Source organism: Doryrhamphus excisus, linkage group LG2, assembly GCF_037039965.1.
Source record: "Doryrhamphus excisus strain RoL-2023G ecotype Guam linkage group LG2, RoL_Dexc_Guam_v1.1, whole genome shotgun sequence".
NCBI lineage: Eukaryota > Metazoa > Chordata > Actinopteri > Syngnathiformes > Syngnathidae > Doryrhamphus > Doryrhamphus excisus.
The window spans coordinates 27606775-27625126 of record NC_136358.1 but is presented as its reverse complement, the minus strand read 5'-3'; the positions used below and the strand labels follow the sequence as shown (position 1 = coordinate 27625126).

The window sequence follows — 18352 nt, the reverse complement described above, 5'->3', positions numbered from 1 at the left end:
TTTAAAAATGAATTCCAAATGAAAACAAGAATTTGGCATTGACTGATACATCAAATATATACTTTCATGTTTTATTGAGGAAAAAAAAGGCTACATTGTGAACACAATGGCAAGGTACACTGAAAGAGGCACTGAGGAATAACTGTCAGTATGATCACTTCTTCATCATACATTATACATTCCGTAAAGCAAAAAATACCTGTCAAAAAAGTCCTCACAAAATATACTTTGTATATTTCAAAATAGTGACCCGACATCTTAATAAACAATGTAAATATTAACCAGCAAGGAACATTTTGCATAAACCGCACACATGTTTACACAACACAGCCAAATCACGAGTGAAAAATTGCCTTCATAAAAATGTACTTGCAGTCAACTTAAACCCAAGCACTAATGGACATATTTTCTTTCAATATCTTCTACAAACATCCAGCTTATAAATATAAAACCTTCTTATTCGGACAGTGACAAACTTCTCAAACAGCAACCTCTTCTTATCAACACAGCACGCTCCCTTCATTCTCACATCATCTCTTTAAAAAAAAAGAACAAAACTAAATAAATTAAAAATAGAAATATGAGTGTTTTGTTTATTCTGCAAGTCAGGAAGACAGTTTAGCTGGTTGTTTTTGTCAGGTCAAAACAATGCTGTATAAATACGTTTTTCTCACTACAATAACTGCAGCACAAGCAATACTAAAAATACTTCTGTTCCATGTTGGAGTTTCATTTTTTTTATGATTTTAATGCTTCTCCCCCCCCTCTTTTATCTACATCTAATACAACAACAGACAAAGGTTATATTGATCATAGTTCTACTACATTCAGATTGGATCAAAAATTGCTTGATACTAATAGTGGATATTTAGGAAAAAATGGCTTTAGCTATAGTGTTTGAATTTTTACATTTTTATTTTAAATGCTCTAATTCGGTAGGGTGAGAAATGGCTAGAATGCCGTATTTTTAAAAAGTGTATCAAATGTACAGTTAGGAACATTTCATATTACCTGACACGAACACAGACTGGATGCACACTTTATATAACAAGGATTTGCAAAAAAAAAAAATGTGGTTTTGGACTGTGTAATGTGTCCATATGGTGTCACAGTAAAATGCATTTATGTTAAAAATCCCTTTAAAAGACTTTTGCAAGCTGGTGGAGTGAGCTGTCCAGTTGGGGTACAGTTTTGGCAACAACTTGCAGTTCTGTGTTTAGATGACCGGAGCTGATCGGTCATTTGTGACAGTTGGTCTCAGCTTGATGGTCGCAAAGGGATTACCTCCTCTGTGGGGGGGGGGGAAATCCTCATTCATTTCTCAGTGTTGATATAATTGTTAAATCTTTTGAAAGTTACTTGTGTTAGATACTAACTCACCCTAGAAAAGGAGCTTTTGCTGTGCCATTGACCAGAGAAACCTGTTGTGAAAAAAAGAACAAAACCCTTAGAATATACAAAGGACGTCGCCAATGCACCAACGTGAGCGACCCTTCATAAATCCATACAAATCCGTCCAGCTGTGAAGTAAAGGCAGTGTCGCCAGACTGGTTGGATAAGATGACTCATAATCATTTGTCCTCCTGCCTGATGGTGCAACGTAGAGCTGTGACATGTATACACGACCGATGCTTCAAGCTCACAGCTCCGAGTCTGGAATCCAGCTCATCTAGCCGGGTGTGTGAAGCACACAAAACACGCTTTATTTTGTCTCGATGATGGCGATAGTCTAATTAGCTCAGCTTCAAAATGTGAAAAGCGTACTTTTGGTGCCTGGGGGAAGTTGATGCATTGTTTCAACACTGATTTTTTTGAAATGGCGACTGTCACTTTATGTAATGTTTTCAGGCTGCAGCAGCAAGATAGCAGAAGTGATCATTTCTCGGAATTAAAAACTGTAAAATATGCATTGCAGCATTCATAAAACTCAAAACAAAATCCTTAAAAAAACAATTTTGGTTAGTTTGATTGTCTACTCCTTCATTAGTTCAATTCAAAATGTAAAATTCAATAAACTGATAACATTACTAATAATAGGTAATAAAAATCCCAAATAAAATGTAAAAAAATGGTCAAAAAGTTCATTATTGTAAACGACTGGTTCAGGCTCTAATTAGCAAATGTGCAAAAACCTGCTGAGCCTTTAATTTGTCTCTTTGTATGAATTGAACTTTTGATATCAAATAATTTGTACAATATTTAAATTGAGATGAACCTGTATTTGGTTTGGTTGAATGTGCAGATTTTTTTGTCTTTTTTTTTTTTTTAGCTACTTCATCTTCTTTACTTCAGAACTACTACTAATAACTGACTCAAGGTGTCATCACTAAACTCATCACACAATAACTTAATACTCAAAAGGTGTACCTGAAAAATATACAAACAATATGAATTTATATTCATTCATTGGTGCCTGCCTGGGCGCTGCAATGATATCAACCACCCTCTGTCCTCCTCTTGCTCCACCTGGTGGACAGAGGCAGCTTTGCAGCACCATCCATCAATTTTCTATGCTGCGTGTCCTCGAATGAAATACTTTGCTCAGATGCAATGTCTTTTAATATCTTTTTTTTTTCATTTTTAACTTATATTGGTACATGTTTGTATAATTCTTAAGTGTACTTTTTCGGTGTTAAGTTTCTGTGTGATGAATTTAGTGATATTTGCAAGATGGCACAGTGAGTCAGACGGGTTGACAAGTTTGTGAGCTATGAGTTTTTAATTTTCGATGATTATTTACGTACAAATCTGTCTTTTCCTCTTAATTTAGTGAGTGCGGCATATCCACCAGAATTTACTGCATTTTTCCCTGAATTTTGCATTTATCTGCCATCTTTTTTTATATTTACTATTCCAAACATACTCTCACATGCACAAACAAATTTGATTTAAAATTTTTCAGTCATTTCAATTCTGTGAGCTGATAATCAGATCATAACGTCTTATCTTATTAATGTATCATCATATTAAACCAAAGTAAAGCACCAACAAAGCCTTTAAAGAGTTTGATAAGTTGCTGCAAAAAAAGTGACAAGGTCCACTCCTGTTCTGCCGCCCCATAAAGAAGACTTAAAGTAAGCAGTTAGCTTTTTGACCTTTACTTGAACAGTGCCTATGAGGTCAAATTTATTTGATAAAGAAGTACTCTACTGTATTTGGGGGAGGGAAACAATTAAGACGAATGGGATTTCTCTTGCGGTATTTCACGATAAAGCCCTGAGACAGCAAGAAGAGAGAGGACACGGAGTACAGTCACAATGATGAGAAAAGAGAAGTGTGCCCGGACTTGTTGGCCGCTCGCGTGGACAGGCTCATGTTCTATCAGCAGACATATCACCCCCTAAAATGGTGACTGTACCCTTCTTGTCCTTTATGCCTGCCTGTGAACATCCTTATCTGATCTTCCTTGCTGAACAGAGGAGATGCCTGCCTTGGAGCAGATAACTTGTGTGTTCTACACGTGCTTTGAAACATATAGAACTTTTTTAACGCACAATTTGTCAAATGAAAAGTTGACAATATGCTGTGTCGTTTTTCCCAAAGTGGGATGGGTTTGGACTCTGGACTTAAAAGCAATAAAAAAACTCTAAAAGCAATAAAAATATTAATACATGTGTCAGCTGAAACTCAAACATGGCCACAGCCTTGTTCGTTATCATGAAAGTGTCAGACAGAGTGCAGCATTCATTCATTTTCTACCGCTTTTTCCTCAAAAACAAACTTTTTCCTGGAGCCTATCCCAGCTGTCTTCGGGCAAGAGGCGAGCCAGCCAATCACAGGGCACATATAGACAAACAACCATTCACACTCACATTCATACCAATTAACCTAGCATGTTTTTGGAATGTGGAGGAAACCCACGCATGCACGGGGAGAACATGCAAACTCCACACAGAGATGGCCGAGGTTGGAATCGAACCCTGGTCCTCCTAGCTGTGAGGTCTGCACGCTAACCACTCGACCGCTGTGCAACTTAGGAAACATAAAGAAAAAAGCCACTAAACATGAGTCTTCTATGCAGTGCAGTTGCATCATCAGCTCTTTTTGCCTCTTGCGAAAAAAAAACATCCAAATACGTCTTTGGGATCGGACGTTAATGTAGCATAGTTACATATAGTCGCAATAAAAACGTGTATGACCAAGATGCTGGTTTCAAGTTCGGGTGTAATAATTCCATTTATTAACACTGACCGTGTTCTGCGATGATGGCGTCGACAGGATCATCGTACTGGAAGGGAAGTCGTCTGAGTAGTCTGGTGGCGGCAGCAAAACAGGCTCGTCCTCCTCCAGCTCGGGTAGACTAGCAACACTCGGACTGCGCACCGGTGTCCCCAAATTGCTGCTACACGACACGCTAACCATCAGCCATCTGACATCGGCTATCATAATTCAACATGATTATAGCACCGCTATGTTTTCTTACCTGTTTAATATCATAGGTTCATTGCAAGGTCTGCAGTAGGATGAGGGGAACCAGCCACGCCTAATACACAAGACACAAGATTTGTATGCACCTCCGTGATGTTTGTTACACAGCAGGGCTTTACAGCTGTCACCTCCGACATAGCTGACATTCTCTTGCGTTTCCACACCGAGTATTGACACAACAAAATCCGCAGAGACGCAGCACAAACTTGCACTGCCACTTGAGCAATGTGAAAAAACGTGATTGTCAGTTGTGCTGCACGACGGTTGGTATGAGGCGACAATGGCTGCGTATGAACTGGAGGCTATGCCGGAGCGCTAACGCCAAAAAATGTAACACCTACAAAAACACACGAGAAATGAACGGTGGTACACAACCGCCATGTATCGTCAACACAGCAATATATCGTATCCATTTACTTCAATGTTTACATATTGTTACCGTAGTAACGCCTCAGTCAATTAACTTAATTATAGTATCCTATAGTCACTGCATGGGACTGGCCAATCACAGAGCGTGAAGAGCGAATACATAATGAGATTTTTCTTTAAACAACAAATACCGATGATGAAATGTACTCGTATTCGGCAAAAAGAACACAACTTACTGCCGAGTCTTCTCCAGCTCGCCGTAAAGCCAGCCGTCTTTTTCTTCATGAATGAGCAAAGCGATCACGTCGCCCTCGTCAAAGCTGAGGAGCGTGCTGTTATTTCCCGCAGAGTGCGGAAAGATGGTCCTGACCAGAGGCTTCTTGGACATGTTGAGACCTGACACTTGGATTGTGGACCGGGACAGGCCATCATCGCCCAGGCTGCCCTGGTCTGGAAGAGGAACACATTTGATGTGGAAGTGGTACAGCCGGGTTATGTTTTTGATTGTACCTGAGTGATACTCTGGAGATGAGGTGATTGGAGATCTTGGTTCTGGGTTGAACATGTTGGCGAGTGGACTGGTCTGTGCTTTTAGTGGCGGTGCGGGAGGAAGCTCAACTCTGTTCTGAGGGTACGACAAGGAATATGATTATTGTGAAGTTCAAAGTTGATGTGATTGTCATCTTATCAGGGTTCTCCTGCTCAGCAGTACAGTAGATCTTATCAGAAGGTATCTAAAAGCCACTCTACTAAGCATCTGATAGCAGCACCTTTAAAGCGCAAATAACAAAAAGATGGAGCGCTCCTTATCTAGCAGAGCCGTGTCGACGTGTGCGGCATAAATAAACACAACACAAACAAACACAAACCCCGTTGAAGTGGTCCACAAGCGGGGACCGCTCTTGATTGGCGGAAAGTCCGTCTATCATGACCTTCACCGTATCCGGCACCTTGCTAACGTCGCAGCACATCTCCTGCCAGCTGGGGAGCTTTTCGTTTAGCATCTCTTTGGCCTGGAAGCACGCAGAAAAGGCCACATCCTATTGGTCTATTCCATCGGACAAGCTTTGTGGGAGTATTCACGTGGACGCTCGTACCTTATCGTGGAAGTTGCTAATGTGATAAGAGAACATGCAGTGTTTGTCGGCGAGGAAACAGAAGCGCCGCTTTTCTTCCAGCAGAGCCTCTCTGCAGCCGTCGGCGATGAACTTCTGCATGTCCATCTGGCGCGACGAGATGGTCTCCATGTACTGTCAACACAAGGTCAAAGGGCATTAATAACCAGAGGGGATGTTGTTGAAGAACACTGAAGTGCTAGAGATTGCTGTTGTCTGTTGAGAAATGGCTGTGCACGGCGGTCTAGTGGTTAGACCTCACAGCTAGGAGAACCAGGGTTCAATTCCTCCCTCGGGCCATCTCTGTGTGGAGTTTGCATGTTGGGTTTTCTCCGGGTACTCCGGTTTCCTCCCACATTCCAAAAACATGCTAGGTTAATTAGCCACTCCAAATTGTCCATAGGTATGAATGTGAGTGTGAATGGTTGTTTGTCTATATGTGCCCTGTGATTGGCTGGCCACCAGTCCAGTGTGTACCCCGCCTCTCGCCCAAAGACAGCTGGGATAGGCTCCAGCACCCCCGCGACCCTTGTGAGGATAAACGGTAGAAAATGAATGAATGAATGAAAATGACTAAACAAGATTGTAATGAAGTGGTTACAAAAAAGAGAGATCCTTGCAAACTAGAATTCATGTCTGTTCCTAGGTGGAGATGCAACAATCGGTGTGTGGTTTGCAAATCAATATGCTAAGCGCATAAAGTATCTTTTTGATGATGTATCAGCCTCATGTTAACAATACCGGAGATATGGATACCGAGAGCGTGCTTTGTCCTCTTGAAACTATTGAGCAGAAACTGTGAGCTCTGCTCTTCTCAAGCGGCTTCATTTGTCCCAAAAGTTAGGCGAGGCCCAGCTTTCTAATCATCATGCAGCTTAAGGGCTCACGGAAACGTGATTGCTGCTCGCGCCAAGTCTGCGAGCTTGGGAATTCACTGAAAATGGGAAGTGAAGTGCACTGATTCAGCATCAGATTGGCTATCATAGAGATATAAAGCCAATGAGTGGGGAGGAACGGGCTGCTTGTTGTTGCCATGGCAGCCTGAGGATGACATAGTATGAGAAAGGAGGAAAAAATCAACAGAGGGAAGGTTAAAAAGTCCTTTTCTAAAGCAACGGATATGCCTGGTGTCAGGTCCAGTTGGCCATCTGGACTTTTTCACCAGCAGGGCCATCTTTTAGTTTCTGTATGGGGTGGAGGTGCCTTTCAACACCCTACAGGCTGAAAGTTATTAAGGCCTTTATGTGACCTATTTGCATGGTACCCGGGCATGACGCCCTTCTTCATCCAAATACCACTAGGGGAGATTTGTCGGCATTTCTCAACATTCATTCATTCATTCATTCTCTACTGCTTATCCTCATGAGGGTCGGGGGTGCTGGAGCCTATCCCAGCTGTCTTCGGTCGAGAGGCGGGGTACACCCTGGACTGGTGGCCAGCCAATCACAGGGCACATATAGACAAACAACCATTCACACTCACATTCATACGGAGTACCCGTAGAAAACCCACACATGCACGGGGAGAACATGCAAACTCCACACAGAAATGGCCGAGAGTGGAATTGAACTCGGTTCTCCTAGCTGTGAGGTCTGCGCGCTAACCACTCATGTTAATAACATGAGATGGGATCTCCAAAGTCCAAAAACGCTTGGAAAAGGACATAAAGACCCTTAAAAAAAAAAAGGATAAGCTGATTTGCTTTCAGTCTCACCTCATTCTCCTTGACCTCGTACTTGGACACGTTTTTGCCCTGGCTTTTCCTCCTCAGCTTCTTTAGGTCCGTCTGAGAACGCTCCAGGGAGTCCTGTTTCAGCTTGTGTTCCGACTGATAGCGCTTGAACGTGGCCTAGGGGACAGGAGCGTGTTTTTGAGACTACAATTTCATGCATGGAAAAATTATTATAGATATGATGGCTTTATTATGCAAAAATTGCTATTTGTATTTTAAACAATACAGCCAAAAACACCAATATCAAAGTTGCCTTAAAGGGGACCTTTTATGCTCATTTATCGACCCTTTGTATTGAGTTGTGGAGCGGCTACAGATGATAAATCGCACAGAAAGCTTTCTAGATCTTTCAGAATCTGCACCTATTCCTGTTTAACATGAGAATACAATATTCAAAATACATTCATAGGTCAGAAAAGTGGAAAAAGCATCAAAGATCCCCTTCCAGAACAGTAATAATGCTGCTTTGATTGACAATCCACTGCAGTGGTGTAGCTCTGCACTGCCTCATAACCGACAGATGCTTGTCATATTTTGGTTGCCTTATTTAACTAAAGAGGGACAAAAATATACTTCATGTCATATAATGAGAGTGACTGATTTGATCAAAACATGGAGGCACTTACGTTCATATATTTTACATCCATTTCTGTCTTCTTCTCCAGCTCAGTGAGGACTTCTTTGTGAAATCTCTTAAGCTGAAATAAAGACAAAAACAAATCATTATTGCCGCTCACGGATCATTCTGCAATTAATTGAATTACAGCATTCTTATTATTATTTATTAATATCATTTTTATTATCATTATCATCTTGCGTGTTGAAAATAAACCACTACCATTATTATTATTATTATTATTTACAATTTGGTTCTACTGCCACATAAGAAAGTAGCACCACTTCCGTAACCAGATATGGTTCCTTGCCTGGAAGTCTAACCAGACTTTTAGTCCAACTTACATTTTGTTCCAGCTCAAAATGGACCTTCTTGTGGACATCTGCAATCTCCATCAGAACCATTCCTAGAAATTGACAAATGTATGATTATCATGACATCGAGAACATCATGTGCATTCCCAATGTGACCATTTTGAGATATAAAAAAAATGAAGACTACATCTCCAAAACAATAACTGTGTAATCGCAGTGATCCGAGTGAATGATTCTGGTCTGGGCGGGAAGGGGGGCATGCAGATACAGAACCCTCTACATTGACAGCCAGGCTGTGGCACTGATAGAGCAGCATATGGCAAGAGACAATGGCAGTGAGTCAACACTGTAAAACAGAGGTGGACAATTGTAGCTAAGCGGTTTATAGTGCTCCCTTCATCACAATGGGGTGAAATCTAGACTCAAGGTCTACTGTAGGACGTTGCTCCGACGTAAACCTTTGCACAGCGCGAAGCATCATATATGCACACATGAGGCCGTCCTCCAAGAAGGCTTAGAAAATGAGATTTCAAAAGATATACAAGCTTTTTTTCTAAAGTCTAAAAAGAATCCTTCTCTGCAAGAACACTCCAAAGCAGCACGGCAATGAAGCATTTTATTTTAAAGGCCATTAAAGCCAATTAGGAAAAGACACAAAAATAACGGCTTCTCTGATGCCAGTTACGGTGTAATTGACTACAAAGTTAAATACATTATGCAACACCACCTGCAACCCCCACTCTAAGCAAACCAACTGATGTGTTGATATGGAACGCTACTTCTGCCATCCAAAAGGCGACCTCCAGCCAGCTACAACAACATTGCCCTCTGAAGGTCACCAGAAAGTACTGGTAAATGCTGCCTTTGTGCTTTCAGCGGGGAGGGGTGCGGCGGGCTGTTTGTACAGGCCTAACAACAGACCACTGCAGCCGGGGTCGAGATGGTGGTGGAGAAAGAGCGGTGGAAAAAGGGTCAAAGAGGCCGGTGTGCACCTGCAGGCTTCGCTCTTGGTGTTAATAAGGTGTGAAACACTGCCGGGGGGGTGGGACAGCAATGTCATTTATCGTGACATCAATCTGTCACTTAGAGCCCATTCATCACTTGGTCTGAAGTTCGCAGTGTGTTCTCTTTGAAGGATTTCATGCAGCAAGATCATCTAATCTTACTAAAGCAACGCCAGACACTCACAAGGTCGATGGACGATCCTTTATAAATCTCGGTGATTCATCGGAATGAAAAAGAATGCACGCACATCCGTGCAGCAAACACTCAGCTTGTCCCTGATTAAAAATGTCTTTTACATTTTTCTGACCTAAAAATAACAATAAGTAGTCAATGAAAATACTTCTCTAATGGCAGTTACAGTATAATTGATAATATAAAGTTAAATACATGTTGTACTATCAGGTTAAATGACACCAAAGTTAATAAGCTTCTCCGTTTACGATGTTAGCAATATCTCACAGGACGTTTTTTTTCAGGCGTAAAGGAAAGCTACATTTGTTTACAAACAAGTGCTTGGAGTTCCTGATTCCAATTCTAATCGGCAAACTCGCTGAAACCTGACACCTTTCCAACTTTACTTGGTTTATCAACTCCTATGAAGTTGTGCTGACAGCTAGCATCACAAACCGGAAAGTCCTCCAAAGAAATATGACTGAATAGGTGCAGATTCTGGAAGAACTAAAAATATTTCTGTGCTTGTTATCATGTGTAGCTGCTCCACAACTCAATCCAAAAGGGACAAAAAATTTACACAATAAGTCCTTTAAGGGCTGCACAGCGGACAAGTGGTTAGCACACAGGCCTCACAGCTAGGAAATCCGAGTTCGATTCCACCCTCAGCCATCCACCCACCCTGTGCATGCGTGGGTTTTCTCCGGGTACACCGGTTTCCTCCCACATTCCAAAAACATGCTAGGTTAATTGGCCACTCTAAATTGTCCATGAGTGTGAATGGTTGTTTGTCTATATGTGCCCTGTGATTGGCTGGCCACCAGTCCAGGGTGTACCCCGCTTCTCGCCCGAAGACAGCTGGGATAGGCTCCAGCACCCCTTGCGACCCTTGCGGTAGAAAATGAATGAATGAATGAAGGTCCTTTAAGGGCTGAGTGGTTAGCACACAGGCCTCACAGCTAGGAGACCCGAGTTCGATTCCACCTTCAGCCCTCTCTGTGTGGAGTTTGCATGTTCTCCCCGTGCATGCGTGGGTTTTTTCCTGGTGTACCCCGCCTCTCGCCCCAAGACAGCTGGGATAGGCTCCAGCACCACCCCCCTCGACCATCGTGAGGATAAGCGGTAGAAAATTAATAACTGAAAAAGGTCCTTTAAGGCAGTCATTCTAAAGTACTAGATCACTAATTACACTGAGCACCTAAAACTATTAAGGCTATTAAGGGTGTGACTGTAAACACACGTTGATTAAAAATACGCTGTAAACCGGTTCTCTGTCTCAAATGCCAGATATGATTTTTGATACACAAGGAAGGCGGAAGGAACACACCCGAAGAATTCTTATCAGGTGATATCATTTGGAAAGCGGTAATGGCCTGTGACAAATCAACACATGCCAGTTAGGGAACTGTGTCACATGACTCAATGTTAGCAGATGATTTCTTTTATTTCCTCTTTGGTAGCCCTGCCTCTTCATGCCCATATAATCTGTTCTCTCAACCCGCACTGAAACTTCCAATCAGATGGATCACTGAGCTTGTCCACACATGCATTGTGGGTGTGTGGGTGTGTGTGTGTGTAATCACATGTGACCACATCCTGTGTGCGTCAGTATCCAAAGGTTTCCCCCATCATACAGGGTACTGATAGCGAAGGTTGCTTAAGATGAGATACACCCAGTGTGTTGTAAGAGTGAACAAGGCTGGGCGATATCTTTTACACAAAATAAAATAGAAAAAAATTGAAAAAGTTAAATATAATTATGCTGCACTCACAGTAGTCTCTCTGCACCCGGGTTAGCGCTTCCATGTCACGTTTCCCATGATAACAGAGGGTAAACATGTTTGATGCTGTCTTTGTACAGCAGCCTTTATACCGTCTTTTTCACTGTGAAAAGGTGCTCAAAGCTAACAGCTGCTCCTGAGTGTAAACAATGCTACCACACATAGCATTGTTTTCACTCAGTTATCCATTCCTATCTGGATGCAACTATTTACCAATCAGGCACGGTTTATGTCTACCGAATACCTAAGAAATATACCAATATATATATATATTATAATATTATAATATACCAAAGTACCAATACGAGTTTAAAATGAGGATTTTCCCATGATGCACTGCATCTTAGGAAGACATTGCTACCTGCCGGGGCGCTGCAATGATGTCAGCCTCCCTCTGGGTTTCTCTGGTGAATAGAGGCAGCATTGCAGTGCCATCCAGCCATCCATTTTCTATGCCGCTTTGAAATACTTTTGCAATGAATAATGGGAAAACTTTAATATATATTTTTAATATCCTTTTTAATATTTTTTTATATATATTTTTTTAAATATTGTGACTTTTTCCATGCCTCATGATTGGCTCCTGTCAAATAAAGTCATTTTGATGCAGCTAACTAAAGTAGCAAAGTGACACCTGATTTCACCATGTTAACCACAGCCGAGCATTATTATGCTTTTAAAGGACGGGCTTCTTAAAATACATGTACAGTATATATTATAAAGAGCATACCTAATGTTCTGGCCGGTGAGTCGACTTGCCAACTCAGCATTAGCAATCACGCAGCAGTGGCTCAAAAGAGCGTCTGCAGCTGGCCAACTAAACACTGAGTCACATTGTTATTTGTTATAACAATGAGGTTATAAAAATAGCCTTTATCAGTGCTTGCATCTCTGAGGTAAAACATATTTAAGAGTATGAAAAAGTATTTGAGCCCGAGGAGAAAAACTAGGTAGGGAAGAAAATGTCATTTGACTGGCTTTTATGATCCAGGAAACTGTTCATCATGCATCACACAGGAGCACTCAGCCAACGCTGTGCTTCGTGTCTAGACAGTCAAACAGACTCATCAAATAGCTCCAAATGCTTCAAATGCCACTAATTCCTATTGACGCTAACAAAAAGCTATCTTTTGGGAAATCCTCAAGAGTGTTCCCTCCATTCTCAACCTTTATTCTGCAGGAAAACAAATAGTTGCGTCTGACATTACCATTCTTCTCATGCAGACAGCCTATCTCCATATTTCGAAAAAAAAAAAGCCATCCCCACAGAGGCTTGACAAACAGCACGGAGAGAAAAGCTGGATAGCGCCATTGTCTTTCCTCTGCTCACATTTTCAGTCCTTAAATACCTGCTGCTCTTCATAGACCAATGGCAACTCCCTGCAGAGTCCAATCATGCCGTGGTGCACACAACGCTACTAATTGTTCAACTCTTGAAATATAATTTGACACATATGGAGTGCCTTGGGGCACGGTGGTCGAGTGGTTAGCGCGCAGACCTCACAGCTAGGAGACCCGAGTTCAATCCCACCCTCGGCTATCTCTGTGTGGAGCTCCAGGAATGGCTGTTGTACAATTTGTACGGTCATCCCTCGATATTTTACCAAAAATTCCCACATTCCGACTCCAAATTGTCCATAGGTATGAATGTGAGTGTGAATGGTTGTTTGTCTATATGTGCCCTGTGATTGGCTGGCCACCAGTCCAGGTGTGCATGAAAATAACGATTTATAAATATAACACCAGAGCTGCACGGCGGACGAGTGGTTAGCACACAGGCTTCACAGCAAGGAGACTCGAGTTCAATCCCACCCATCCCATGTGTGGGTTTTCTCCGGTTTTCCTCCCACATTCCAAAAACATGCTAGGTTAATTAGCGACTCCAAATTGTCCATAGGTATGAATGTGAGTGTGAATGGTTGTTTGTCTATATGTGCCCTGTGATTGGCTGGCCACCATTCCAGGTGCACATGAAAATAACAATTTATAAATATAACACCAGGGCTGCACGGCAGTCTAGTGGTTAGCACACATGCCTCACAGCTAGGAGACCCGAGTTCAATTCCGCTCTCGGCCATCTCTGTGTGGAGTTTGCATGTTCTCCCCGTGCATGCGTTGGCTTTCTCCGGTTTTACTCCGGTTTCCTCCCACATTCCAAAAACATGCTAGGTTAATTAGCCACTCCAAATTGTCCATAGGTATGAATGTGAGTGTGAATGGTTGTTTGTCTATATGTGCCCTGTGATTGGCTGGCTGGCCACCAGTCCAGGGTGTACCAGGGTGTGGGGTAGGCTCCAGCACCTTGCACTCACAGGCCACAACATTAGGTACACATGCACGGACAAATCCAAAGCTTACATTTCCAGATGAGCTTTTAAAATAGAGCCTTCAAGGAGGCCTTGCTGTAATTTCTTACATTCATCCTAAGTAAAAGTCCGAATGAGAGCCAAAGTAGAAGCTCCAAAACCTCCAGGGAGTGCTGTGCCATTTTCCGATCAGATCAACCGTAATTTAAACGGGATTGATGCATGAAACGGAGTCAAATCTAAGTAATCCAGTCCATCATTGCTACAATTTGAGCCTCTTGTCGGCTCCGCAGACAGGCAGACAGACACTTGGTGGATTAGGGTGCGTCAAAGGAGGAGATGAGGAAGGATCCTTGGTGGGAAGACATTCTTCTGGCGTGGTGTTTATTCAGCATGTTTGCTATAGGATGCCTGCTGAAGGCTGGGAGAGAATTCACACTCTTTTGTTAAATAGTCCCAGCAGCAGAGGCTGGGCACTCGTGCTTTTCTACTTGTTATGATTTCTACTGTTTTTTCTTTTCTCATCCAAAGGAGTACAATTATAAATGTACCAAAACAAAAATAAATGTACCATGATTAGCTGCTTACTATATATCAAAATGTTAATGTTAAACAGATAATAATGCTATTGATGGACAATGTCAAAGAGGTATTCGTTAGACCAGCTCCTGAATTGGCAGTAATTGAAAATGAGTCACATGATGGATGAAGCATAATCTTGCACAAGATGAGCTCGTTAAGCAGAAAATCATACTTTCCTGTCACCACTGTGTTCATCAAATAATTGTTTGTGTGGTGACTAATAGAATGGAAAAGGAATAGTTTGATTAAAAAAAAAAATACATTTCATTCCTTTCACAGTGATGAGAATTGAAAAAGGTTACCAAGACGGTTACGTGTGTCCATTTGAAGCTGGTCGCTAATTAGCTTAGCATGACTACATGCTAGCATTTGCGGCATGTGGATTTTTTTATTGGATCTAAAAATGTGATTTGACAAAAAAACTGCAAAAATGGAAACATCTGCAAAGTGAAAATAATCTATTAAAAAATCATAATTTTCTGAGATAATATGACTAAAAATAACATTGTTTTAGTAGTGTGAAGTTGAAATATTACAGAAAAACCATGTTATTTATTATTATATATTTTATTTATAGTAATTTGAGAAACAAGAAAAAAGTTCAATTTTTTGGGAAAATAGGTTGCGGAAAATTTACAGGATTTTTGTAATGATATTGTTATTTTTATGTAAAACAACCATTTTTTTATCCTCACTACAGTCGAGAAAAAGTCTAGAAAAAAGTGCTGTCCAGGACATTACGCAACTTGTAAATGAACCAGACAAATGATGGTGTGGGAGCAAAACTTAGATATATTCAATAATAAAAATTATAATTATTATTATTGTTGAACTTACCAAGTTCCCTGGACACTGGAGACATGGTAGCATTTTCCCCAATTTTTGTGATGGCATCAAAGTAGGCCTTTCCTGCCAGGGTCATTCCTGCATGTGAGGATAACAAACAATATTGAAACATCTTAATATAGTTTCTATTTTTGACCATGTCATTAATTATTAGTCATGTTTCTTATGCTATGCTGCAGCAATGGCCGCTCGTTGCTAAGCCGTATTCATAGAGCTCTATCAAAAATAACCTCAACTTCCAAAATAGGACCTCAAGTACTGTTAATAACACACATAAAAACAACGAAAATGTTTAAAAGTCGGACTTGTCTGTCTTACCTGTGACGGACTTCTCATAACTCTTCCCCAAGTTGACCAGGTTCCTCAGGCTGGGGTTGAACTGTTCCATCACATTCTGGCACCAAAAGAAGACAACATTAAATAACAGCATCCATCCATTATATATGCCGCTTACCCTCATTAGGGTTGTGGGGCGACAATATGTTTTGACAAGGATACAAAAACGCTTCAGGACAAACACTTTTGTCACTTTTTGGGCAATTTTTAAATGTCTGTCTGAGAAAAGTGTATAAGATGTATAGTGAGGGGGTGTAACAGCATTAAAAGCCTTATAAATTTGGCTACTTTGTGGATTTCACTTATTACGGGCTGTCACCTATCCTCTTTCATAAACAAGGGCCGATCTGGATACTCGGTTTCAAAAAAGGGACTAGCGACTAATCTGGTGAGGAGACTTTTGAAGACTGACATGAACGCACGTAGTAGGTTTCACTGTAATGTAAAAAGTCAGTAAAAAAGCAAAAGATGTATGTTTAATATATGATGCCACCTTTGCGACCGCCTTGGTTAGCGTGTTTTTAGTTAACATTCAACATCCATGCATTCCATTTGTCGTCGTGTCTTTGGGAACACTAACATAACATCTTCAGTGAAGGTAAAAATATACATTTGGAATGGTTTACGTGGCTTGTAAAATGATTAAAAAAAAACATTTGAATTAATGAATTCAATGAATGATGCCACCCTTGCGACCGCCTTGGTTAGCGTGTTTTTAGTTAACATTCAACATCCATCCATTCCATTTGTCATTGTGTTTTTGGGAACACTAACATAACATCTTCAGTGAAGGTAAAAATATACATTTAGAATGGTTTACGTGGCTTGTAAAATGATAAAAAAAAACATTTGAATTAATGAATTGGATGTACATTATTTCCTATGGAAAAATGTATTCAGTTAGAGTCGGACATTCTGTAATAAATAATGACGCTAACCAATGCAACACCATCCATTCCAATTCCAATTCACCTCCACAAATATATTACAGTCCTGCAGGGGAAACACTTGCAAGTGTCCTTGTAATGTTCATTCAGACAACAATAAAACCTTCAATCTTTAACTTGACCACTCAAGTACTCTTGACACTCTCTGCAGAGAGCAAAGTCCCCCAGACGAAAGTCTCTGTTATTTCTGGCATGAACCCTCATCCACCCCCCCATCCCGTTTGACCGACCCCCCTGGGCCCAACCCTCTCTATTGAAATGCCTGAACAGCCAAGTGCTGTTCACCTCAGTCTTGCTCCCCTGGCACTCCCTGGTTAGAACAATGAGGAGGCAGGTATGACTTTACAATGCAAAAAGTACAGCAGAGTGAGGGAAAAAAAGCAAACAGGTTCCTTGTTTTCTTTTCTTCTTTCTCCCCCCATCCAGCTCAAAATGTGGCATGAACGACTCTTTCTCCCTCCTCCTTGTAATCAAGCAGTTAAGCAATAACTCAATTTTGTATTACACCTTTGTTTGTTTTCATGCGTCATGCAAGGAAACCTCGCCTCTAATCACCGGCAGTGATCACATTAGTTGATAAAGTAACAATGCTAAATGAAACCAATCATCCATGGACTATTGATCACATCAGATGGAGCAGCAGGATGAGTGGCACCATTTTGCACGTTCCACCAATGCAAAACGAATGCACCAGCAGTGAATAATAATAATAACAGGGTGTGATTTTCTGGAATAATCTTGCTTGTTTGTATTATATACAATATTCTAGGGGTCGCCATAACCACGTATAGTGTACATGGTACAATCCACACAATCATCTCAGCCCCAAAGAAGAACAGCGTAACTTTATAACAATTGATACGACTCACCTTATAAGTCAGCTCAGTGAGTTTGCTGACGTCTTGTGGAGCCCCGGACATGGCGGCACGTTGTTTCCTCTGGGCTAGCAAAAAATCAAAATGTCAACAATAATCCAAGCGATCAATCACTACAGTCGAACCCAGAGCCGGTGTTGTGCCGCTCCCAGCATGCACTGCTCGCTCCGTGCATGTGTGTACTGACTGCTCCTGCCACCCGCGTACTCACTTGCCAGCTCGAGATGGGTTGTTCGCGAACGATCCGCCTCTTAGAGTCGGCTCTATGAAGTCAAAGGGGGGAGGGCGGCTCTTTGAAGTTAACCGTTTTTTTTTCTTACAGTGGCACGTGATTGGTCAACATAACATTACACAAAAAAGGGCGCCATGCAGGGGAGGGGTCCTTATTGCATTTGCGTATGCATTTTTTGTCTCTCATCTTCTTTTAAATCCCCATTTTATCTCCGGGACTTCATACTATACAGTATTGAATTATATAAATAAAGTCACACAAATCATACATACAATCACATATAGTCATATTCGCAATTAAATTAATTGAAGCCACTAATATTCTGAGGAGTCATTTTGGGAGTCGAAAGAGTCAGCTCTTTAAAAAGAGTCGAGCCGGTTCAGAATCCTTCCCTTAAAAGAATCATTACCACTGCAGACTAGAGACAGAGAGACATCTATTTGGATGGACTGTGACGTCATCAGTGTTTAACAGGGCACGTGCTGTATTATTTGTTTATTTATTTTTGTGACTGGGACAATTAGCCCATGGTAGAAATATGGTATATATATCCTTCGCCACAGGAGGGCGCTACAATTCAACAGTCAGGCATTTTTCTAAATTTGAGCGCAATCATTCTCCTTTGGGCAGGCCTCCACCTTGAGAATATTCTTTCCCTGAAAGAAGAACCCTAGTGCTGTCCTATCTAGTTAGAGTG

The 18352-nt window shown here is 41.4% G+C and overlaps 1 protein-coding gene across 3 annotated transcripts; it reads right to left on the bottom strand.

Moving 5' to 3' along the window:
• Positions 1-57: 57 nt before the first annotated feature.
• baiap2l1a (BAR/IMD domain containing adaptor protein 2 like 1a) lies at positions 58-17644 on the bottom strand. 3 transcript variants are annotated; one of them, XM_058062588.2, is made up of 14 exons: positions 17418-17644; positions 15584-15659; positions 15257-15343; positions 8605-8666; positions 8271-8342; positions 7627-7761; positions 5895-6047; positions 5667-5810; positions 5308-5422; positions 5034-5247; positions 4424-4483; positions 4192-4342; positions 1381-1421; positions 58-1289 (listed from the first exon to the last, which is right to left on the bottom strand). In XM_058062588.2, exons 1-14 carry the CDS (start codon positions 17466-17468, stop codon positions 1217-1219), a joined length of 1434 nt encoding a protein of 477 aa, XP_057918571.2. In that variant the 5' UTR covers positions 17469-17644; the 3' UTR covers positions 58-1216. The 3 variants fall into 3 exon arrangements, with proteins under 3 accessions (XP_057918571.2, XP_057918572.2, XP_078645164.1); XM_058062589.2 differs by having other exon boundaries at positions 4192-4339; XM_078789038.1 differs by lacking the exons at positions 15257-15343; positions 15584-15659; positions 17418-17644 and adding an exon at positions 8762-9055.
• Between the last annotated feature and the right edge of the window lie 708 nt (positions 17645-18352).

What these genes read in the sequence shown, in the direction of transcription:
- baiap2l1a (XM_058062588.2), bottom strand. Translation starts at nt 17,468, where the DNA reads ATGTCCGGGGCTCCACAAGACGTCAGCAAACTCACTGAGCTGACTTAT. An exon ending in TCACTGAGCTGACTTATAAG is followed by an intron (nt 15,660 to 17,417) that starts GTGAGTCGTATC and finishes TTTTGGTGCCAG; the next exon opens with AATGTGATGGAACAGTTCAA. An exon ending in GCAAAAGCTCCTTTTCTAGG is followed by an intron (nt 1,290 to 1,380) that starts GTGAGTTAGTAT and finishes CCCCCCCCACAG; the next exon opens with AGGAGGTAATCCCTTTGCGA.